The 24,195-nt window shown below is 34.8% G+C and overlaps 4 protein-coding genes across 4 annotated transcripts; 1 reads left to right on the top strand and 3 right to left on the bottom strand.

The window, feature by feature from the left end:
• Positions 1 to 273: 273 nt before the first annotated feature.
• Positions 274 to 3,237, bottom strand: LOC125853616 (pentatricopeptide repeat-containing protein At1g74600, chloroplastic). The gene has a single exon (XM_049533346.1). It carries the CDS (start codon positions 3,051 to 3,053, stop codon positions 405 to 407), a length of 2,649 nt encoding a protein of 882 aa, XP_049389303.1. The 5' UTR covers positions 3,054 to 3,237; the 3' UTR covers positions 274 to 404.
• Positions 3,238 to 3,797: 560 nt separating this feature from the next.
• LOC125842362 (chromatin remodeling protein EBS-like) lies at positions 3,798 to 8,571 on the top strand. Its single transcript, XM_049521645.1, has 5 exons — positions 3,798 to 3,987; positions 4,082 to 4,427; positions 4,751 to 4,819; positions 6,780 to 6,915; positions 8,257 to 8,571. Exons 1-5 carry the CDS (start codon positions 3,915 to 3,917, stop codon positions 8,281 to 8,283), a joined length of 651 nt encoding a protein of 216 aa, XP_049377602.1. The 5' UTR covers positions 3,798 to 3,914; the 3' UTR covers positions 8,284 to 8,571.
• A 301-nt stretch (positions 8,572 to 8,872) lies between these two features.
• LOC125873705 (uncharacterized) lies at positions 8,873 to 17,325 on the bottom strand. The gene is made up of 12 exons (XM_049554578.1): positions 16,919 to 17,325; positions 16,480 to 16,589; positions 16,066 to 16,135; positions 13,871 to 14,027; positions 13,651 to 13,788; positions 11,541 to 11,680; positions 11,109 to 11,156; positions 10,293 to 10,403; positions 10,023 to 10,204; positions 9,812 to 9,933; positions 9,308 to 9,384; positions 8,873 to 9,213 (listed from the first exon to the last, which is right to left on the bottom strand). The coding sequence occupies exons 1-12, from the start codon at positions 17,132 to 17,134 to the stop codon at positions 9,103 to 9,105; spliced, it is 1,482 nt and encodes a 493-aa protein (XP_049410535.1). The 5' UTR covers positions 17,135 to 17,325; the 3' UTR covers positions 8,873 to 9,102.
• Positions 17,326 to 18,449: 1,124 nt separating this feature from the next.
• LOC125846236 (purple acid phosphatase 2-like) lies at positions 18,450 to 20,922 on the bottom strand. The gene is made up of 8 exons (XM_049525612.1): positions 20,695 to 20,922; positions 20,164 to 20,364; positions 19,968 to 20,079; positions 19,609 to 19,838; positions 19,366 to 19,504; positions 18,954 to 19,174; positions 18,743 to 18,864; positions 18,450 to 18,667 (listed from the first exon to the last, which is right to left on the bottom strand). Exons 2-8 carry the CDS (start codon positions 20,305 to 20,307, stop codon positions 18,469 to 18,471), a joined length of 1,167 nt encoding a protein of 388 aa, XP_049381569.1. The 5' UTR covers positions 20,308 to 20,364; positions 20,695 to 20,922; the 3' UTR covers positions 18,450 to 18,468.
• Between the last annotated feature and the right edge of the window lie 3,273 nt (positions 20,923 to 24,195).

Genomic DNA, 24,195 nt, shown 5'->3' with positions numbered 1-24,195 from the left:
AAGTAGATATCTTATGTTTCTTGAGAAATACTTACCAGCAGAACCAGTTAATGGGATGACAGAAGAACCCTATACTAAAGTTATACTAGGAAATCAGTGCAGATATGCTTGGTTGATTGTTAATGGAACTACAAAAGGCACGCATCCACGTTGTTGAGACACACCGGCACTTGCCAAGGCCCTTTCCTGATGGTATTTTTACTCTGTATGCGCGAATATAACTACATAATCTTTATAAAAAATCTGTTAATATTCTTCGTGGTTGAAACGTCTGAATTCAGCTAAGTAAATTGTCTAGTTCAGATCGCATCAGTTCCTTGATCACTCCCAGCTACTTTGAAAGTTCCCCGCCTTGAAGAACGTTCGTTCACCAAGAAGCAAAGAGCAAGGTGCAAAAATTTATTTCACAAAGAACTCCATCCAGGCTCCTTAGCTATCCCAGTTCCTCGCATTGAACCTCTTATTTTCAATACTTCATCCCATTGGCCCAAACTAGCCCAGATATTTGACAATGAGACATATGCACCAACTTCGCTCGGTTCCAACTCTATGATCTTTTTCGCTACCAGCTTTCCTAGCTCAACTTCATCGTGCAATTTACAAGCAGCAAGTAATGTTCCCCAGATCAAAGCATCAGGTTTTATAGGCATATCACCAATGAACCTCTCAGCCTCAGTTAATCTACCAGAGCGACTGAGAAGATCTACCATACAGGCATAATGACGATAACCAGGTTCAATTCCGTAGTCTTTCATCATTGAATTTAGGAAGAAATACCCTTCTTCAACCAGACCAGCATGGCTACAAGCAGAAAGAACACCAACAAAAGTTACTGAATCAGGCTGGATTCCTGAATTCCTCATTAACTCATAAACTTGCAAAGCATCACTCCCTTTTCCATTTTGAGCATAGCTTACAATCATAGCAGTCCAGCTAACCAAATCAGGTGTCAAAATTTCTTTGAATGCTTTGCAGCAATCATCAATACTTCCACATTTTGAATACATCGTAACTACTGAACTTCCTGTCGATGCTTCTGATTGTGATCCCATTTTTATACAATGTGCATGCACTTGGATACCAATGCGAGATCTGTTAGAAAGAGCAATAACCCCAAGAACAGAAGAAATTGTAAAGGAACTACTAACTAAATCATTCATCAGCATTTGCTTGAACAGCTGAAGCGTGTCTTCCACATGACCCCTTTGAGCATACCCAGTTATCATGGAAGAACATGAAAACTTATCTTTAAGGGGTATCATATCAAAGAAACTTCTTGCCGAAACTAGATCACCACACTTTGTATACATATTCACAATGGCACCATTGGCAATTTGAAGCTCACCAACACCCTGTCGAAGAATGAAGCCATGAATTTCTTTGCCAGACTTCAAGGTCTGAAGAGAACTACATGCATTAAGGATAGCAGTTAGTGTCATTTCGTCAGGAACAATTTCCTCTACGGGCATCTCTCTGAAAAGTTCAACGGCTCTATCTGAAAAACCGTGTTCTACAAAACCAGCAATCATTGAGGCCCATGAGACATTATCCTTATCCTCAATCAGCTCAAATATAATATATGATTCCTCTATACTACCACATTTTGAGTACATCGTGAACAGAGAGCTGCTCACATTAACATTAGAGATTAACCCCGATTTAAGGGTGTAGCTATGTATCTGTCTACCCAAGTCTAGACAGTCTACAACTCCCAAGACACTAGAACAACAGAACTTATCAGGTTTCAAGTCCTCTTGGAATATTCTCCGAAATAGATGAATTGACTTGTCAGAATCACCATTCTGGGCAAGAACAGATATCATGTTAGACCACAAACTTAGGTGCTCCAAATTTTCAGCCTCTGCAAAGACTAGTTTAGATAAGGCAACATCTCCTATCTTCGAGTACATATTGATAAAAGACGTTTGCACAACTGAATCCTGATAAAATCCAGTCTTATAGATCCAAGAATGGATTTGGATTGCTTCTTTTGCCATAGTAGGATTAGCACAGGCAGCAACCACACAAGTGACAGTGTAGTTGTTTATCTCTATCCCTTTATTCCTCATTTCTCCAAAAATTTGAACAGCAGAAATAGGATCGCCATTCTGCACAAAACCATTTAGCATGGCAGTCCAAGAAACAACATTGCTGACTGGCATCTGCATGAGTTCCCTAAATGCCTCATCCATAAACCCACATTTTGCATACAAATCAACAATAGAAGTCCCCACAAAAACATCACTTTCCAGACCACATTTTATAGCCGCTCCATGAACCATTTTGCCAAATTGAAGTTCCAACAATGAAACACAAGCATTCAGTACACTTGGAATAGTAAATTCATTAGGCTTTAAGAACTCACCCCACATTAGTCTAAAAATATCCAAAGCAACCCAATACTCCCTAGTTTTTACCGCCCCTGATATAATAGCATTCCAGCAGACCACATTATCACACAAATAATCATAAAACACCCTTAAAGCATCACGAAACCTACAACTTCTTGAAAACAATTCTATCATCCCACATCTTACATATCCATCCGAAAAAAACCCATTTTTCATCACAAGCCCATAAACCTGCTCACCCCACAATGTAGATGTTAAAGCACCACAGGCAGAAAGAACACTACCATAAGTATACACATTCATGTCAAACCCCAACATGTGCATCCTACAAAATAGCCTCCAAGAATCTTGGTACAGTAATGCCTTATTAGAATTAGAAATCATCAGATTCCATGAAACAGAATTTGGATTAGGCATTTCTTCAAGCACCTTGGCTGCATTGTCCATTCTTGAATATTGACCATAATTATAAAGCACAGAATTTGTAGCATGTGTATTGCATTCAAGATTCTGGGTCTTTATGAGATGGGCATGGGAAATTTCGGGTTTTGAGTGAATAATATTTCTCGATTTGGTGAGAAACTGAATAGGGCGCTGGTCTGGGAAACTAGATGTGCTACCAGCAAAGGCAATGGAGGAGATCACTTTGCGTCCAAAAGGTGAGAGTTTGTGCTCCAGTTGCTGGTAACTGATTGAGTTCATTAGTGAACTTCGATCATGGGAAGAAATATGCAGAGAGTTCACGGGTGGCCTGTGAAGGATATAAATTGAATTGACAAATGCAAAAATGTCAAGTGTCCGAAAATAAGTGTCATTTGGCAAAATTAGTAGATTAAAGGAATCAACTGGTTTACTAAGTTATTCACAAAAATATTTTATTATATACTGTTCAATAGATAAATAAAAAAATATTATTTCAATAACACTTACTATATGTTATCTAGCAAAATGTAACGGCGGTAGGAAACGGGGAGAGGTGATTTGAGGGTGGTGGGGCAGGATGGTGTTGGAATTGGATGGTTGGGAAGGAAACTTAAAATGTCACTTATGTATACATCTTGTTTTCTGTTATTTTTGAGGACCTTATATTTTTCAAATATAAGAATTGGAAAATATTTTTCTCCAAACACACAATATACTATTAAAAGTATAAAATATAATTATATAGTTAAATTTTTTTATATATTTTTATCTTGAATTCTTAAGGTCATACATATTTTGGGATAGTTTTCTTTGCTACAGGTAGTAACAAAATCAGACAAATAAAATGAAATTGGAGGAGTATATTTTTTTCGTGAAACTTTAGTATTTTTTATCTAAATAAATCAAAATAAAATCATAGAATCGAGTTCTTGGATTTTTTTTTAATTAAAAAGTGGAAAATAGTCTTTCTCCTGAAACTTGATTAAAAAAATCTAATAAGAAAAAAGAGGAGCCCTGGTGACACACCCTGGCTTGGCTGGATTCATATATCTCTCTCCTGTTTGTCTTCCTGCACAGTTCACACAGTTTGCAGTTCCAGGCGCATGACTTTTGTAGTGTTACACACTCCTCCTTCAGTCCATGGCTAAAACTCGTACAAATCGTCGAACCCTAGATTCTTACACAGTTAAATCCATCAACAAGACCGTTCGAGGTAAGTTCTATTTCATAAACCTTCTCTCAATTTTCCAGAAAAAAACTTTTTTCGCCGGAAAATCTAACTTGCGCTACCTGGAAACGTTCTTCAGCCGGCGACTGCGTGTTGATGCGAGCATCGGAGTCGTCAAAGCCGTCGTACGTTGCTCGAGTTGAGAAGATTGAGTCCGACAACAGAGGTGGCAACGTCAGGGTTCACGTCCGGTGGTACTACCGTCCGGAGGAGTCGATCGGTGGCCGACGTCAGTTTCACGGCTCCAAGGAACTTTTTATGTCCGATCACCGTGATATACAAAGTGCCGACACAATTGAAGGCAAGTGTACGGTCCACACGTTCAAGAGCTACACCAAACTCGACGCTGTTGGGAACGAAGATTTCTTTTGCCGATTTGACTACAATTCTTCTACCGGAGCATTTAATCCTGACAGAGTAGCTGTGTATGTACAAAGTTTGATAAAAATTGTGGCTTTTTTCCTTACAATCTCTATTTAATTAGTACACTTTAAAAAAGTGGTAATTGACTTCAGATTTTTGCATTATCAGTAATTAATGATTTGGTAATAGCTTGTTGAGGAGCAGTAGTTTATTTTTCTGAATAAAGTTTTCAGTTTAAAGACATTCATATAGTTTCGTGCTTCAGAATCTGACAATATGTAGCTACAATACTAACTACGTGATGTTTATGAGGAAACAACATTTTTTTGGAAGTTCTTAACCTTGGTTTTATCACTAAGTATTCTTTTTGGTCCTAATTTGGCAGGTACTGTAAATGTGAAATGCCATACAATCCTGATGACCTCATGGTTCAATGTGAGGGCTGCAGTGACTGGTAAGTCTGATTCTTCACATTTTTCTCATGGTAGGTAATATGTTATCATCTGGTTTCTTGTTTAGCTCTCAGTTACATGATGTTTAAAATCTTCTCAAGTTTAAAGTTACTGATAAGAGGCAAATAGTGTAGTAAGAATTGCTGCTAAATAGTATAGGTCATGCACTAGTTTCCAATCTCAAAGCCTATTCCTATGTTTCATTACATGCTCTATGTGTACTATTTTCTTTTTTGACAAGTCTCGACATAGTGCAAGAGCTAATTTCAAAAGAAAAGTTGGCCATTAGTTGCACCAGGGTATGCGACTCAAGCTGTTCATGAGTATCTGGAGTTACTCAGACATTTCCTGATGGAGGATCATGATACCTTTTAACATGTTGTATGACTTCTGCTCGAATGTTGGGAGCAAGTTTACCCACATAGTGGAGTTACTCAGACATTTTTTAAGTGCATGATGCAGTACAGTTAATATTCTACTTTGAAACACTTATTTCTCTTTGCTCTCCTATTTGTGTAAAATAAAAGTTTCCTTGATGTGATAGTGGTAAGCGCCTTATCATACTGACAAAAAAGGTAGTAAGTTCCCTATTACATGGCCATTAGATCTCTGTACTGCCATCAGCTTTTCTGGTATATCTTTAATTATGTATGCTGATGTGTCATGCATATCTATATGGCTGGTCAGATTTGGAATATGCTTTGTTCAGGAAGTCAAATTATGGAAAGAATTTACCTACACACGGAGTTTACACCAACCAAATAAATGTATGACATGTGCATTTTATCACTTAACAATTGTTAATTAACACATTCTCTCCTCAAATTATTACTTAATCATGTTAAATTGAAGGGGTTTGATTTATAAATTGGATGTTGGTAAGGTTTTTGTGTTTAACAATATATTCATAGTGGAATAGACGAAGTTTAATATGACAGACTCTCTCGTAGTATGTTAAATCTAGTTCAAAGCTAGTATTCCATTGCCTATTTTTGTTCTTAATCATTGACGTTTCGGTAGAAACTAAGATAGGGTCATTCCGAGGTACAGTAAATTGTGATCAGGTGTTTAAGATATGATCATTCTCATTCGTTGTATCTTTTTGGTGCACCCATGGAGTTCCATTGAGTATAGAAGATTGGATGTCGTTCGTTCATATTATGGCGTACTGCTTGTATACATGAAATTTCCTATCATTGTGATAATTGTTTACTTGCAAAAAAAAGGGGAATTTCCCAAAAAGGTATTTCATTAGAAGGATCAAATTGTTCAGATCCCAAAACCAAGGTTTAAACGGCCTTTTAAGCCATCCCGAGAGCTGATATATGGAAATTAATATACTTATTTATATGGAAAGTAACTGGCTCATCATAAATCATTTATTTCAGAGGGTTTTGATATTTCTGATCAATTTATTTCCATTGTGGTTTGAACACCAGACTTCATGTTAAGTTTGGAGATTGGTCTGTTCTGTTTTTTACTCTGCTTGTATTGAACTTTCATCTCTCCACATATCTGCAACTAGGTTAGGCAAAAGAACGAATGAAGAAGAGTAACCATCAGAAATTTCTGCTCGAAAGATAAAATCAGAGTTTTTAATGCGAAAACCGAAAGATGTCATTATTTTAGCTATATCTTAGGTTGTCAAGCCTTTAATTATATTAGGTATGTACTTTTCTGCATCGGAAATCTTGTTTTGGAAGGATGCCAAGGTGTGGGAGAGCTGAATACATCAGATTCTTGATCACCTTTCCTAACTGGATTCAGGTGAAAATATGGATTTTTTTGTTTGAGGGCCGAACATATCTTCAGTTAAGTTTTCTGCTAGCATAGTTGCATATTTAAAGCCATTCATATGTCAAGATTCTTAAGCAACAAAGCATTTTCCTAAACTGGTACATCACTTGCGTCTACTTTTAACATCTGAATGACTGCAACTAAGTGCCTTTAATTTTCATCCAGGTTCCACCCTACTTGTATAGACATGACGCCAGAGGAAGCCAAGAGACTTGACCACTTCTTTTGCCAAAATTGTTCATCTGAAGATCAGAAGAAATTGCTAAATTCTCATGCTACTTCAAGACATGCTGATATAAAGGTGAGCCCATTGCTAGATTAACACAAACATCCTGGTTACCGTTTTGATCCATCTTTCCGTGATCTAAATTGACATAAGTTTCTTATTTCTATTTTCCTTGGCCTCTATTCACTGATGTAGTTTGTTGTATTCATTCAAAACATGCTGGTATGAAAAACAATGACAAAAAAGATAAGTTGATTTTAGACTAGACATACTTAGTAAAGCTGCTGCTTTTGTCATACCATTTGTTACATGTGGCGAGGGTAGCAGTTTGGGTGTGTAACCCATCATCTTTTGCAACATACTAGTAATGCCAAAGAAAGGTAAATAGCAAATGTCATCAGACTGGGTGGGGTGGGGGTGTTGGAAAGAGATCTAAGTACTTCAAAGCTCCTTTTGAAATATCAAACATGAAGGAAAAGGTAATTGATAGGAGGGGAATGTTGGAATAAGAGATACACAGGTGAAATGCAAGAGGAAAAAATCATCTGAGATTTATACATCTTTTCTGAAATTTATCTTCTCAAACCACCCTGGCAACTCATGATGGTAAGGCAAACTCTCTTTTGATGAAAAATAATTATGTCTCAGTAATAAAGCTGCTTTATTAAGGGAAGCAAGTACTACTCAGTCTTTCTAAGCATCCTTTTCTTTTTTCGGAAAACTGGTAATGTTAGTTCTAAGCATCCTTGTCATTTCTCCTCCGTCACTTCTTTAATTAGCCTTGACATTCCCTAAACAATTGTACAATGTAATATATGCACATCATTACTGTTAGTAAGTTATTTATTTATTTTTTGGTGAAAATATGGGCTAGATTTTGATACATGTAGATATATTTGGTGAAACAAAATCTGGGCAACGGAGGTTCTCCAATGAACATTCAATGCTGAATATGGTCTGATTCTGTGCAAAAATTAATTGGTCTAGGCGTCTAGGGTATTTCGTATACATTCCGAGACTATTTCATGTACACTCTTGAGAGTATTTTGCTCTTGGGCAATGATGCAGCTAACAAGGTTCTAAGTTCTAACTATCGTCTATTGCTGGTCAAAAATTAATACATTGGGTAAGGTTGCCTTCAGATCCTATGGAAGAATGTTGAAACAATGATAGTATAGTAGTCAAGTATGGATATTATGGGAAGTGGGGACACAAGGATCCACCTTAGTTTTGAAATGATTTTCTCAATTAACAGAACAAAAATAGATGTGCGTTATTTGGTGATTTGAATTCTACAGTCCAAAAATAGCTGGAGTTCTTTAGATTTTATTTTCTATAATATTTTGTTTGGTGGTTATTGTCATATAGATATGCTACTGAAGCCTCAAATATCAAAATTTGACCTGAGTATTTCAGGTTGAGTCCAAACGCCGCCGGAGGTAATACTTATTTGGCCAACGGGATGCAAGCAAACACTGAGGCAATTATAACTGCATCAGAAGCGACAATCATGTAGACTGATGTAAACGGAACTGACTGAAACTTTGTATTACCTTGCACCTTGTGTCCTTTAAGTAGGTCGAGGAAGTGTTTGGTTGTGTGTAATTATTTACTGTAGGTTTCTCTTCTGTTCTTTGACGCTATTTTCTTATTAGAGTGACAGGTGTTGTTTATAATAAATTAAAGTAGTTTAGTTTGTTTACCTGTAAATACGTGTTGGTATTTGCTCGAGGCAATAGCCCTTCTGCAAACATCTCCCCTATGGGAACTACTCAGAGTCTGGTAAATGTGAAGACATTTTGTACTCTCCACTCTATTTTTACCTTATCTTAGTTTTTGCCTGCTATATTTCTTGATTGTGCTGCGTATCCTCAATTAGTAGAGTGTTCACCCTTTACTTGTTTCTACTCGGCATCAGTGTACACGCAAATATGTAAGACGCAAGTGGTATCTGTAATTGGAATATTGTTTGAACTGGAAAGGCATCTAACATGTCTTGATAGATAGGGCGTTTTTTACTGAAGAAATCATGTAATTCACTGACATCAAATACATTGTACAAAGTCAGTGAAAAAATGAGATACAATTGTGCAATCAGTATGCAAAAGCTCACTGATGTCACACTTTTCAAGTCTCCTAAAAAACTTTCAGATAGCTAAACTGATATGCCTGTATAGAAAATTACAATCCTCACAGATTCCACGCCAGAATCGAACAGATCAACTGCATGCAAACTGCTTTTAGCTCAGATCTACATTGATGTTAAGCTGTTTTTGCTCTCTTCCATACAATGACGGTGCCGCCAAAATCAGAGGAAGCTAACAAATTCTCTCCATGATTCCAAGCAATACCTATTACTGGATAGCCATGACCCTGCAGCCAAATACACCCCAATTTATTAATTCTCTTTCCGTGGTCGTCGAAATGATACAAGTCTGTAGATCAAATTTGCTCATCTTTTTTATACCTGAAGTTTGTTAACACATGTATTCCTTGGCCGAGTTAAATCATAGAAGTAAACATTTGCATCTTCACTTCCAGCAACTTCAAATTGACAGAACGAATAACTACGTCAGTTGTGGAAGAAATTCATAAACAGTAGACTGGTAACATGTTTTACATCCATGAAGCTTCAGGGAACAACACAGATGTTACCAGGGCAACCCAAAGAATGAAACACAATAGATCAAAGACATTAGAACTTTTTCATTTTTATTATTTTCCAAAAAAAAAAAAAAAGACTTCCAGCTTGGTAGTTTCTTGATTGTAGTTTAAAGGTAGGAAGTGAAAGTCAATAAAACAAGGGATCTGTACCAAAACAAATCTCTCCACAAGAAAATGACTTCCAGCTTGGTAGCCAAACAAACTACAATATTAGGATCTCGAGAGGGAAAAAAAGCAAGCAGAGATTTACAAATTGGAAGTAGCTTTTAAAGAGAATAAACTTTTTATGAACAAATCTGATACATACCTATGTATTCTCCCTTTTCAAGGGAAAGTAAAGGACAGAAAGAAGCACGAATGCTGTGTAGCCGTGGAGCCAGCTTCAGTGAGCACCGGAGTGTCAAATAACCTTTCATCTCCAAAGAGACGCTGCAAGCCCAGAATACTTTCAATATGACTAGAAAAAGAAAATCAGAAGAAAGAGAAACCAAGACGAGAGGCATATATTTCAGTTTGACCTGAAAAAAGACAAACTTCCGTCACGAGTAAAAGCCAGCAAGACAGGGCCCCGTGCCAGCAGAGAAAATGTCCTGTACTCAACAGTTGTAACAGCAGATCTATGCTTACTGCTACTTCTATTCCGATGAGTTCGAGATAGTGCACCTGTATGGGAGTTCATACTAACTGTGTAAATACATCCCTGCAAATAAGAAAGCTGAATATAGTAAGCCTTGGTACAGAGAGGTCTAGAAATTGTAATGAAGAATAATAGGGACAAAGCAGGTAACCTGATTATCACCGCAGAAAATAAACTGACCAGTGTGGTCATGGTCCATGGCAGTGACTTCGCCATCGACCACAGTTGTACTGATCGTTCTCCCCGTGCTAAAATTGAACACCTGAATGTTAGTTTTAAGGTTTAGTTCTCAATGAGGTAGAAGATAAAGAGTGAAATGAAGGCTGTGACATATTCTATTATGGTGAAAAAATATATATATACAGAGATGCAGCGTCATCCAATCAGTCAGAAGTAATTTGAACATGTGTATGAATCCACCAACAGTTTCTGCAGGCATATAAGTATGAAGTAATCTACTTGTTTTTGTTTTAGAATGAAGTAACCTACTTGTTTTTTTTTAGAATGAAGTAACCTACTTGTTTATTTTTAGAATAAAGTAACCTACTTATCAAGTGCAACAATATCCAAATCCAATTTTAGAAGCAAAAGAAATACTCTAGTAGGTTAGAATGTCGGCCTGATTAAATTTGTACTGTTCCCCTTAGATTCTCCAGATTATTAGTACTGTGCCTCAACCACTCAGCCAACCCCTTGGGGATGAAAAACAAGTGTACCTTGATGCATTTTGGAAACGTTATCTCTCTAGTAATCTAATTTCATGATGACTGCTGTGCACATGTAAATATCCTTTCCTCCTTTCTTTGTTCTATCCTCTTTCCCCGGAGGGCAGATAAATATTTATCATGTGCCCATGAAGAAATATTACCTTAATTAAGCCAATAAATCTAACAAGGATATGTACAATGATTTATACTATAGATCTAAACAATAGAATGCGTTCAGCTAAAAAGCAAAGGATAATTACATTTATTTCTTTTTTTGCATTGCCAGCAGAAAGAAAGTTGTTGTTCACCTGTAAAAGAAAATAAAAAAGGCAACAAAGAAAGAACTAATTTTAGTAAGTTATTTAAATGCATATAAATGCCAAGCCTAAAAAAGAATTTGAAGGTGCTTCATGCAATAAGTTATACAGCTTACTGAATGGATAACAGTAACAAAATATAATAGAGAAGAAAAAAACTGAAAAGAAGATGGAGCCAAAGAAGATGGTTTATTGTACTGCCAAGCAAAAGGAGAACACATGCAAATATGCAACTACACATTGACAACAACACAAGAAATTTGCATGCAAACATGACTTGTGAAAACCTATGAAGAATGTCATCTAGGAAAGTCTATTCTGGTGGTTGCAGAAAATGTGTACTCATAACCAAAAGGTACATCTTTGCCCACTTACAGGATGAAATCGAATACAAAGCTGTGAAGAGACTCCATAAATCACCCTAATGCAAAGGCCTCTAGAAATATCCCATACTCTGACAGTTTTATCCATTGAAGATGATGCGATGTACTGATTGTTTGTGGAGAAGTCAAAATCTGAAAAAAGGACAGATTTCAAAAATGATATCAGTAACATGTAAAACATATATAAAGCATAGCTAGCATTTAGTCACTCTTGACCGAGGCACAGACTTGCAATTAGAGTCACGAAGAGGCATGCGAAGAAAATCAAAAGAAACTCCATAAGAGCACCATAGTGTGGTTTCTGGCTTTCTGGATTACTCAGTTTAGACCAGCAATAGATTGGGGTAGGGACTTGAACACATGTACTAATTTCGCATATCCAGAAAACTGTGAGAATTAAAAGGATTCTTTACAAAACCAATATCAAATTTGTAATAAGAGGTTTAAAAAAAGTACGAACATTAAAAGACTCGTGTGATGATAAAAGCTCTTGGCAAAGCCGGGCATCAAAAGAAAATGCTTCCTTTCTGTCAATTCAAAATGAGGCTTAACAACAACCACCAACATTTGAGCTTGGATCAGAACTAATAAAAAATTAATAAAAGAAATTATTTTTTTTGTAACGTAATAAAACTACTGTTTTAGTGGGTCATATATACATGGGGAGGGTGTTAGACAAACAGCAATATCTATTTTTAACATTTTAGGCCTCAACAACATGTTTTCATTTCCATAGATTTGGCGGTTGGATTCGTTGGGCTTTGGAAAAATCAAACAAGACATTGTGAAACGGACATGCAATTAAGAATCACACTGTGATAGAAACAAATACTGCAGGTGCTAACTCCTTCCCCTGAGTAAAAAAGCTACTCTCTCCATCTCAATTTGCAATTTGTTTAGCCCTTACTACATCCCCCACTGCATAAAAAAACATAGTATTTTGGTATTAAGAATACTTTGGTACTTTCGGCAAATTATTTTGTGACAAAAGCCCTCCTTTCTTCCTTAAACTGTGTCCATGTCCAGCCTAATACTCCCATTCAAATTTGGATGGATAGAGTATTAAACATTTTCTATGATTCACAGTGTCCTTTTTTCAATGTTAAGGTTCTGAGTTAAATGTTAATCAGTTGAATGGGAGAACAAACAATCACAAGGACAGAAGACATGAGATTTACTAAACCATTTCCATTTGGACATTGCAAAAGTCAACTGACTATTCTGGATATAGCTTCTGGTCAGAACTTTTATAACAATTTCTGTGTTAAACCGTGTGTCGCTTCTACCAACTTAACCCAACAAATACTGGAAGACTTATTTCTCCATTCTCGTACCCCTAACCTAAAGTGTGACACAAAGCAGGCTAAGCTTCACTTTGCTTAGGTGGTGCTTCAACTATGGTGAGGTCCTAGGCGTGCACCTTAGCAAATAGCAAACCAACAATCTTTGAAAAACTTTAGTTGATTTCAAGGAACTCACAACTCTATCTTGTAAGGTAGAACTAAACATAAATACACCATCAAAGTGATTTAGTATTCGAACAGATACATACTGAGTGGATAAGTTGCGGATTAGACATAGGAAATTAGAAATTAAGATTAAGGAAACACAAGATACTATACTGAATTAGTAACTTAACATTTGCATCTGAATCAGGGATCTAAGGAAAGTTGATTTCTTCCACATAATTTTTCTACCAATCCTTCACTAATTAAAATTTCTACCTTTTTAAAAATTCTCCTACCCATAACGCTTTTGTGTTTATCATTTTTTTTCCTTTTTTATATATTAGTTCTTCTCTGGACCCCATAGCGGGAGCTTAATGCACCAGACTGCCCTTTTTTAGTTCTTCAGTTCCTTTTTCACTAAAGCCCTAAATTGAGCTTTAAGTTTAAAACCCCGATAGATTTTGGTGCTTTTCTACACCTTTTGCCTTTGACAACATTGATACAGGATGCTGCTTGCAACTAATTAAGACTGGTTACAAATTTAAGCCACTATTTCTAATACATTTTTACACAGGAAAAGTACAACACAAACAACTTTGATATATGTACGAGGTTAAAGACTAAGACTGCAGAATCAATACCAGTTAATCCAACCTGTGACATCTTTTGAATGCCCTATTAACTGCTTAATGACTGAAGGGGGCATGGAGACACTGCATACTGTCAAACTGCCATCGGTTGCTCCATATGCAAGTAGATCAGAACTCATATGCCCAAACTTTATAACCGTAACTGAAAAATTAGATTAGTTAAGTTCATAATTCAGCAAGATGAAGAAAGAGATTGACTGATTCCGATATGAAAAAACAATTACCCATGGCCTTGCATTGGTCAAAAATGCAATGCATCCCCACAAAGGAATAGGCAGGTTCCGACCTTCTACGTGGCCGATCATCAGTGTCACTCGCATTTGAACTGAAACTAGTAGTCCGACTCAATGCTTGACTTGCTTGACTGGGACTTCGTAAATCCTGCATAAACATGAGATGGTGAAAATTGTGCTAAGAGAATTATCATTTTTCATGCAACTATAATGACCAGAAAGAACCTACTCCGATCTTCCAGTGAGTGACACACCAAGAGCATTGGTATATGGCTGGGGTCTGGACCTAGACTCGAACAATTGATTTGGCAATGACCTTAGCATTCATCTTTGCTAAAAAAGTTAATCTAATAAGCTCATATGTAAGAGCTATAGACCAAGAAGATTGAACAAATCGAGCAATCGCATGTTCTTATCATCTCCATGCTGGAGTATATTATGACACTCAAATCAAGAGTCTGAATGTAACTATGTATACATTTATAACCCAAAAAATCCATGAGTTGATTGTTATTCAACATCTCTAGATCAAGTGCAAGACATGTATTTGCAAAAAAGGACCTTAAGGAGACATTAAGGTACGTCTACAAATATAGAATCTCAAATATGGAACTAGCATAAACATTTGCAGATTTGAAAAATGAGAACACTGGAAAGATATATAACCAAACAAGCATACCATGACAATCTTGTTCACCCCCACTTAACCCTCTCCACAACAGAAAAAGAGAACAGTGCAGCATTCCATGGTCTAACTTTAAATTCTTTAAGTCTTTTTTTTTAGGTTATAACATTTGTGTATATACAAATATAATCAGTACATAGGTTGTATTGAAACCATATGTACAAGTGAGGACAAAAAGGTAGTTTAATAAACTTACTCAGCACTTAAACCACATGTATCAAGCAATTAGCATGTAATATTCCAATAGTAAGAATAAAAGATCATTTAACACATTAAGGGTCACCCAGAAAATGCTAGACAGATTTCAAAGGAAACAACAAAGCATATCATTAAATCCACAAAGAGTCCATTCATATATGCCACATATATCTCAAATAAACTGAGAGCTCTTATTTAAAGTAAGTCAACGTAAGTATTTAAACAAACATGAATTCCCACTAGGGTGTGCATCGATCGGTTTGGTTCGGTTTAATGTATTATCGGTTCGGTTTATCGGTTTTTTGTTTTTAAATATGTTAAACCAATAACCAAACCAATAAGAACGATTTATTGATAGTGGTCCTTAACGGTTCGGTTTTCGGTTTAACCAATAAGAAAATACTTATAAAAAAATATGACTTTTCTAATAAATTTAATGCGAAAACACAATAATGTAACTTTACAAATACTCATAAAATAGAAACAATAATAACAAACATGAAAAAAACTATACAAGTGTAACACAAAGAGAAATTAAGAGGAATAGGGTTCTTACTTTAGATTTTACTGTTTTGTATAATGTGAAGTGTGAATTGAAGGCTAAAGGATAAAGACAGGAACTAGTAACATATTGAGATTAATATATAATATTTATGTACAAGTAAAAGTAGTAAATTACTAATCTTAATGAGTTATCAATTTACCCAATAACCTAATATTAAAAACCAATACCGAACCGATAACCCAATAACCTAATATTAAAAATCAATACCGAACCGATAACCCAATAACAATAAATCAATAACACTTTTATCAGTTCGGTTTATTGGTCGGTTCAATTTTTGCACACCCCTAATTCCCACAATCTTTTTTTTCCATAATTATAAGAATACGTTTTATAATTTCAAAAAAAGTATATTTTATTAGTATTTCAGATCATATTTTTAGTACGCATTTCAAAATAAAGCATTGTTATACATGAGTTCTTACATTCGAAATATTAACATTATGACATTATAATATATTAAAGTGTTAATAGGTTTACTGTTTAAGTTTCATTTCTAAAGAATATTCAGAAGGTGCAGGTTAACAGCTTCCAAAGAATCCAGTGATTCAAATTACTTAGTTGTATAAATTTCACCCTTCAACTTAATTCGTAGGGTGCAAACACAATCTATCATCCAAATACTTTTTGGATGACATGTCATGGATAGTCAAACACTCATCAATCATCATAAATAGATGCACGCATAGGCTAGTTATGAAAAAATATTAGTCAAAGACAACCAAAAGATGCACATACCTTTAAGGAATTCCAGCTATCCGACTCGAGTAACTGGGAAACTGGACTTGCTGAAGGCATCCATCGCCCACTGATGCATCAACCAGTAAATTATCCTGATGTCAGATTGTATGGAGTACGAACTTCAACAAATGACATGAAAAAAGAAAAAAATAAATAAATAAAAAGCTTCGTGTTGTAAAGTTTTACATTCCCCAAAATTCCATGATGTCAAAACAATTCTGAAACGGTAGAAAAGGAACGTGCAACAAAAGTCAACTGAGAATCTCTTTCTAACAAAGTTCTTAGTGATTTGATAAATGAAAATTACACAAATGGTAAGAAGTAAATAACCAATTATGAGTCTTAATCAAGCACACTAAGCAATAAAGGGGTTGCATGCTACTAGAAGAAATGAAGATAGATCTCAACCACCTGTTCCCTGGGGTACTTGGTCGGCTTGGTATTTGCAACGTCTCCCAATTCCTTGGCCTACTAATATAATTACGATAAGCTACGTATCCTTTTCCATTGCATCTCCAGTCCTTAAACAAGCAATAAAGTTCTATCAAGTCACTGCATAGCTAATCGCAACAAATACAAAGATCCTACTATCAAAATGTAGGATAAAGTTGCATATAGTTTACACAATGAACCGCAAAAATCAATTTAAACTGAGATAAACCGAAAGTGCCACAAATGCATGTCAAGAAAGCAATGAATTGTTCACAATGAGACCCTATATACGACTGTGAACCAGGATACCACACGGATGTATTTAACATTTGATTCTGAAGAGAAATCACGCGTACACACAGCGATGATGCAGTTACATATAATCACGTGTTCTAACATATGCGTGAAAGAAGCGTACCTTGCGACGAAGCACACCGGATTCAGCTTTGCGAAGAAGGAGGAACCGGCGAATTCCAATGTAATTTGGATCTGAATCGGCAGGCGCTGGCTGAAGCATACAACTGAAGAACTCAGGATTTGCAGTAAAATCCTTTTTCTTCTCAATATTCTCCTCCTTCAGTTCATGATCATCACCTTCAGGCGAGCTCCTCTGAATTGTCGTCGATTCAGCCATTTCGAGAAAATTCAGGTGAACTCTTCATTCAAAAAATCGCCTCCTCCGGCAACCAGATCGTGGAGGAAGCGCTTTTGAAATTATTATTTTTCCTCTCGGCGATGGCTGAAAACGGAGTTGCCAAAATGTGAATTGTGACGACTATGGCGAATGTGCAATTGAGTAGTTTCCGTCTCCTGCGCCATTTTTTGGTGACGGTGCATCTTATAAAAAGTTTGTGGCGAGTAACTCCCTGTTCTTTCTATTTTTGTCATTTCCTCCCCGAAACTATAATGCTTTACGAGAAACACCCTTCTCCTTTTGATTTTTCCACTTTCTTCCCATAAAATTCGTTTTTATTTTTTCCCTTGCCAAAAGTACTGCGAACAAGCCTTTCTAGCTGTCCCAAATTATAGTTAAATTAGACTAGAAAGAAGAAATGAATTTATATAAGTTGAATGCCATCTTTCATTTCAATAAAAGGAAAAGTAATATATGGAGTGGTGAAGTAGCTATTAAGCTAAAATACGATTCAATATTTTACTATATAAAGATTCCATCGAGTTATATAAATTTATAGATTAAAGAGCACAATTGATTTTGGAAACCTGTTTCTTCCCCTAAAACTCATTCCAACTTTTATTTTCTTTCTTTCTTCTATATTTCATTTGCTTCGACTTCACTAATTAGAAAGCATTTATTTGGTTTTTGAATTTAATATTACTTTTATGAAATTGTTCTTTCAAAATCAAATCTAGACAACAATCGTTTTCTTAAAATTGAAATCTTAAATCAATTATCTTAGAGTCAAACTTAGAACTAACCTAAACGCCACCTACCTAAGGTATATTTTGCTATTATGAAGCTAGCAAGTAAATTATTATTTTTTGTTGTAAACCTTTTTTTGAATCATTGAATTAACTAAAAGTGAAAAGTTCAAATGTTGCGAAGATTGGTTCAAAAAAGGTACTTTCAAATGCCAATGTTTTATGATGTTAATGGTGTAAAAAGGTAAAATAGTCCGTCATATTGTAACTCATTACATATGCATAAAGTAATACTTGAATTTCATGGGGAAAAAAATGATTCACATTTGTACTTTGATGTTACCTTCTATACCTTGCAGGGTAATTTTTTGTTCAACATAATCTTTGTGCATCAGTTGCATATGAAAACTGTATAGTCCCCTGGCTGGTTTTGCAGCTATATCTCTCATTAGGAAATAAACATACAACAACATACCAAGTGTACGTAAATGCTAATTGTCTCATTACGTGTACCTTGTAAGGAAACAAAATTACAGAATGCTACATAGGAAAAGGAAAGAAAAGAAATATGAGATCTCGTGTATATCATCATGATTTAGCTGTTGTGGACTCATCAACTGGGTGCCAAAAACGATTATTAACCCATATTTTATCAGCTTCCACAGCATATCCATCTTGATTACGATGCCAACTATAATAAGCATGAGTTCTATTCTTGATGGCGAGAGTGGCATGTCCAAAACTGGCCTCGCGGAACGCAGAGTAAGCTGGTTGTGGCTCTGACATGCTGAAATTAGTGTACAAGATATGCGATTATTTGTCTGACAAATGCCAATTGCAACAGATAAAACAACTTTCTTACTTGGTGGCTAGGCCTTCAAGATTTCCTCCATCGCCAATTGTTATATAAATTGGAGCAGATTGATCTTTAATAGGACTGCATTCTCCATTGACAACGTTATAGGCCACATTAGATATCCGTTCCTGAAACACAATAAAAATTTACATCTTCTATAACAGATGAAACTATGATTCTCACATAAGCTACAGAGAACTGGATGAGTTGTACATACCGTTCGTTCATAAGCATGAACATGACCTGCAAAAACCATATCCACTTTGTACTGTACAAACCATGGCTCATACACTACTCTCATGGTTTCCCCTTCCATATAGTGATTGTTGTAGCTGTTATACCATGGAGAATGTACTAAAACAAACAGCCACGGAGTCTCAGTCCTGTTAACCTTTGGTAGTTCTTTCTCTAGCCATTTATATTGAGGAGTGTATTTGCCTAAAATTTGAAAAGTACAAAAGGAACTGTAAGAAAAACAGACAAATCCAGAAGTCCTGAATTTTCCGAATAGCCTTTAAGTCACCGAGAAAATGCATTATGAATTATCGCGAAGCAAGGTGAATGTTGTTGAAGTGCATGACCATCGATTAAGTTGTTAAGTAGTACTCGCAAGAATGTCATATCCTTACCAAATGCTGAATATGAGGATAAAACTACGATATATGCTGAAGCTCGCTTGATTGAATACCAAAGTGGAGATGTGCTGTTTGATGCTTTATACGGGACATGATATCTATGAGTGTAGGGCTTGAAGGGTTCTGTTTCCCCCTGCAGATAGTAACAAAATGTATTCATCAAAATTCCATTGCAAAACCATCTAAAATCCAGAAATGCATTAAATCTCAATGAGCTAATATTACGGTATCACTTACAATTTCAGGAGCAAAATCTATCTCATGATTTCCTGCGGTCCAAATCCAAGGTTCATAAGCAGTACTTCTCTCTGCAAACCTTCCCCAAGTATCCCATCTGTTATTGTCATGATTTGGATACCTATCTGCGTAAGATATGTCCCCTACGAACAACACTGCTTGTCCCTTAATTGGATTTAATTCATAATGTGTGAGTGTCTTGTTTGAATCGAAACTCTGACCAAGATCCCCTGTAATGAAATACAGGATTGACCAATAAACACCACACAAATGAAAGCACAATATAAATGAAACCTCAAAAGCAATGGTAAAATAACCTAAGAAAGCTCCAACAGCAATATTATGGTTGGAATTGTTACCTATAAGACCAAATGTATAGGGTACATCAGGCCCAACTTCTGGAGGAGTTACGAACCAGAAGGTTCGTGCCACGTGCCCAATCCCAATCTTATAGTAGTATTTGGTATCGAACTACAGAAGGAGAATTAAATCCATTGTCAATTTGAGCATCCCAATATTAAATTTTGTTCAAGGAATGAAAGAAAGAATGTTAACCTTCAAATGTTCGATAGTACAGTGGTGGATGTAACCAGATGTATAGTTATAAAACTTATAGGTAGTAACTTTTCCATTTGCCTTATTCTTTAGCTTGCTTTTCTCACTCCAGTATACTACTGTACTTGAACCAGGTTCATCCATAGTCACTCATGAAACAATTACCGCCTTTCCCACGTGATCTCCTTGTGTTATATGAACCTTATAAAAAAGAAACCCCAAATAGAATCAATTGTCAAATAAACCAAACTCCATGAAAGTGACAAGCATAAGCAAAACTTATTACATGTGATAAAAAAAAAAATTTAAACACTATGCCACAATAAAATTTTGACAAATATTAAAGCAAGAGAGTTTCTTCACTAATAACTTGGTCAAGAATAAGCAGCTAACATAAACTAGCTACTACCATACAAAGCACCCCTGTGGGAGGCCTTTCAAAGGCTATCATTTGTAGGACGAGACTCAGAGAGGCAAACCTACTCCCATACATTCCGACCTGTCTCCTTGGGAATGAGAATATGAAGATACCTGTTGAGGCGCATTATATCCAGGAGGAACACGGAAGACATCACTATCCAGAGGCATATCAATTGTCTTCTCAACTTTCCTAACAAAACTACTGGTGACTCCGCCATGGCATAAAACTGACTCATTCACAATCAAACTTAGAACAACGAAAATGCAATAACCAAACACACCCATCTTGTGGGAAAACTCAACTTTCACATTAATCAAGAGTAGTAGCTTCTATATATAGGCATCCGGAAATAGGATCCCTCCAAATGCTCCAATCCATTTTAGTCGTCAATCCCGGCATGCTTACTAAAAACATGTTTAAAATAATTGTCATTTTAGAAAATCAAAATATAATTCACGATTTGTTTTCACATTTGGTCTCATGTCAATAAAATATGGAGGTGCACAAAAATAAACTTATGTATGAATTAATATGATTATAATGTGGATCATATGAATTAATTTTAAACTAAAATGGAATGGGTCAAAAGTTTAGTTAGTAGAAGGATCCATAATAATACGATCTCACTATTTATGTTGAATAAAATTCCATATCAGCATTAAATTCTCATTCTTAAGGTTGTCCCACGTCTAAACACGACGTTCTTCCGTTTGATTAATTGTACGATGCCTGCAACCCTTCTATTTATTTTTGCAATTATTGTTATTCTGTCGTAATGTTTAAGTGGGTTGTTACGTTGACAAATTATTTATTTTAATTATTATTTAAATTTTATTGTATTGGATCGTTAAATTATTATTATGTAATGATAAAATTCTGTTTTATGTACTGATCAATTTGGTGTGATCGCTTTGTTATCTTACTTATTTTCTTTCATTTCATTTTAAAACATTTGCTTATTATCTAATAATCATAGGTTATTCTTTATCCTTTTTATGATGACCCTATATTGTACCTAGGGGTGTTCACGGTTTGGATAAAAACCGATCCAAATCGAAAAATCAAACCAAACCGATAAAATAAAACCAATTTTATTTGGGTTTGGTTTGGTTTGGTTTTAGATTTTTGAAAACCGATAGTATTTGGTTTGATTATGGTTTTATTCGAAAAAACCCGAAGAAATAACCAAACCGAACCGATGAATTATATACATATATTTTATTAATATACATACTTAATATATTATTTTTATAAACAATTTTAAAGATCTTATACATATTTTCATTAAAATTTCTTTATAATTTACTTATTGAAAGCAAAAATGCCCAAGATGAAGCATTTATCTTATTGATTTCATGTATATGAGTGTCTATGTCAATTCTTTGTGGGACTGAAAATGTTATTGTCTCTTCCTTCTAGGCCAATATAGTGAATTTTAAAGCTTTATTGATAGTAAATTTAGTGATTGAAAGTTTAGTAATTTAAGTCATTCTAACTATTTTTCGTTTTGAATGGATTGTTGTCACTTTTTTCACATTTTAAAAGAATTGTTTCCTTTATTTTTGTGTATGGTTAATAATCGAATAACCAAACCAAACCAAACCAAACCGAAACCGATAATCACCAAACCGATAAATGTATATTATATTTGGTTTGTTTTAGTTTTAATAATTTTAAAACCGATTAAGTTGGTTTGGTTTTGATTTTGACCAATAACCGATCCAAACCAACCCGTGAACACCCCTAATTGTACCCTAGCTTGAGCCGAGAATCTTTCAGAAACAGTCTCTTTACCTTGGAGAAATAGTGGCAAGGCCAACGTACACTCTACCCTCCCTAGAATCCACTTTGTGAAATTTCATTGTAATTGTTTATTGCTGTTTTAGGCTTATCCCCTTAAGTTGCTATCTGATATTTTAATATAATGATGTGGATTGATACAATCTAATCAAATGTTATATTCATCAAAATAATTTAACATTTTCATCAAAATAATTTAATACAACACATTATGAAATAATATGTAATAACTATCAAAACAAAGTGTAACACCTTATGACGGTGATATATAAATCAGTTTGTATGTATCTTAATCAGGGCCGTCTTAACCCCTAGGCCACTAAAGCAATCGCTTGGGGCCCCATATTTTTTGGGGGCCCCATTTTTTTTACTTATAAATGTTATTTAAAAAAAATAAATAAATAAATAAATATATATATATATGTACTATGAGTGCTATGATTTCTGCTTAGAAAATTGCATATGAAGTGAATATAGAATCTGAATTTCGTAAAAAAATATTTGATGAAAATAATGATAACGAAATCACAAAGTCCCTTGAAACTAGAGTTGATTACTTAAGATATCTATATATATATATATATATATATATATATATATATATATATATATATATAGAGAGAGAGAGAGAGAGAGAGTAGATCAAGCTATTTTTTTCACTTCAAAATAGATTTGAACCAATTGAAGCATATGAAAATATTTTGTGTTTCTTATTTAGTGATAAATTGAGATCACTAGATGATGAGAATTTAAAAAAACATTGTCTTAACCTTGAACTTTAACACATAATAGTTATTCTGTTATTGATAGTTTAGATTTATTTTTTGAATTGAAAGTGTTAAGAGAAATAATACATGTAGAAGATAATGATCTAATGAAAATGCGCAATCAAATCAAAGACTTGATTCTTTTCCAAATACACATATTGCTTGTAGAATTATGTTAACAGTTTATCCAACTGTTGCCACAGCCAAAAGAAGTTTTTCGAAACTAAAATTGATTAAATTTTATTTAAGATCAACATGTCTCAAGAGAGATTGAATGGATTGAGCTATATTATCAAATGAAAAGGAAATATTAAAACAAATCGATTATAAAACAATAACTAATGATTTTGCATCTAAAAAAACTAGAAAAGTAGATTTTAAATAAAAGTATATATGATAAAAAAAAAATATTAGGGCCTCTCCCTTAAATTTCGCTTTAGGCCCCCAATCTTGTTGAGTCGGCCCTGATCTTAATCAGTATTAACTACTGCATCCGCTTCTTAAGTTATTATAATATATTATCCTTTCTTATCAAAAAAAAAAAATTTACTTTTCACCGGTATAAATATCAGATAAGCATGCACTTTGAGAATATTATTTTGTATACTCATATTTCATACATTTTTTATTTTTCCTGGTCCACTGATATTGATTAGAATTAACGCTCCACATGAGTACGACTATTTATTTGACACTTAATTACTCGTGAAGGCGTGTATTATATAAAAACAAAAAAGATGTGAAATGGGGAAAAAGATTTCGGCCACGTGCTCCTGGATATATTATAGTTGTTAATTTACTCATATGATATGTCTATGGCACGTTTCTTCGTTAATTAATTAATATTAAAACTTAATACATTTGCTATTAATTTATATCACATGATATGTCTAAGGCTTTACCCGAAAAAAAAAGTCTTTTTCTCTAACTTTGATAAATTTTAAATATAACATTATAATCAATTTTTAAGCTCTACTTTTTATATTGGTTCCAAGTGTAAGCTGATTTATCTGCCACTAGACAACCATGTAAAATAATTTATAA

Source organism: Solanum stenotomum, chromosome 1 (genome assembly GCF_019186545.1).
Source record: "Solanum stenotomum isolate F172 chromosome 1, ASM1918654v1, whole genome shotgun sequence".
Classification (NCBI taxonomy): Eukaryota; Viridiplantae; Streptophyta; class Magnoliopsida; order Solanales; family Solanaceae; genus Solanum; species Solanum stenotomum.
Note: the sequence above shows the minus strand (reverse complement) of the source record. Positions and strands in the feature narration are given on the sequence as shown.

Excerpts from the sequence above, each read along its gene's own strand:
- LOC125853616 (XM_049533346.1), bottom strand. The coding sequence starts at position 3,053 with ATGAACTCAATCAGTTACCAGCAACTGGAGCACAAACTCTCACCTTTT.
- LOC125842362 (XM_049521645.1), top strand. The coding sequence starts at position 3,915 with ATGGCTAAAACTCGTACAAATCGTCGAACCCTAGATTCTTACACAGTT. Across the intron at positions 4,428-4,750 it reads AATCCTGACAGAGTAGCTGT|GTACTGTAAATGTGAAATGC; the intron begins GTATGTACAAAG and ends CTAATTTGGCAG. Across the intron at positions 4,820-6,779 it reads TGTGAGGGCTGCAGTGACTG|GTTCCACCCTACTTGTATAG; the intron begins GTAAGTCTGATT and ends ATTTTCATCCAG.
- LOC125873705 (XM_049554578.1), bottom strand. The coding sequence starts at position 17,134 with ATGGCTGAATCGACGACAATTCAGAGGAGCTCGCCTGAAGGTGATGAT. Across the intron at positions 10,404-11,108 it reads ATGCAAAAAAAGAAATAAAT|GTGTTCAATTTTAGCACGGG; the intron begins GTAATTATCCTT and ends ACTAACATTCAG. Across the intron at positions 9,214-9,307 it reads CATGTGTTAACAAACTTCAG|GGTCATGGCTATCCAGTAAT; the intron begins GTATAAAAAAGA and ends ATTTGGCTGCAG.
- LOC125846236 (XM_049525612.1), bottom strand. The coding sequence starts at position 20,307 with ATGGATGAACCTGGTTCAAGTACAGTAGTATACTGGAGTGAGAAAAGC. Across the intron at positions 19,839-19,967 it reads CTATACATTTGGTCTTATAG|GGGATCTTGGTCAGAGTTTC; the intron begins GTAACAATTCCA and ends ATTTCATTACAG. Across the intron at positions 19,505-19,608 it reads TAGATTTTGCTCCTGAAATT|GGGGAAACAGAACCCTTCAA; the intron begins GTAAGTGATACC and ends TACTATCTGCAG.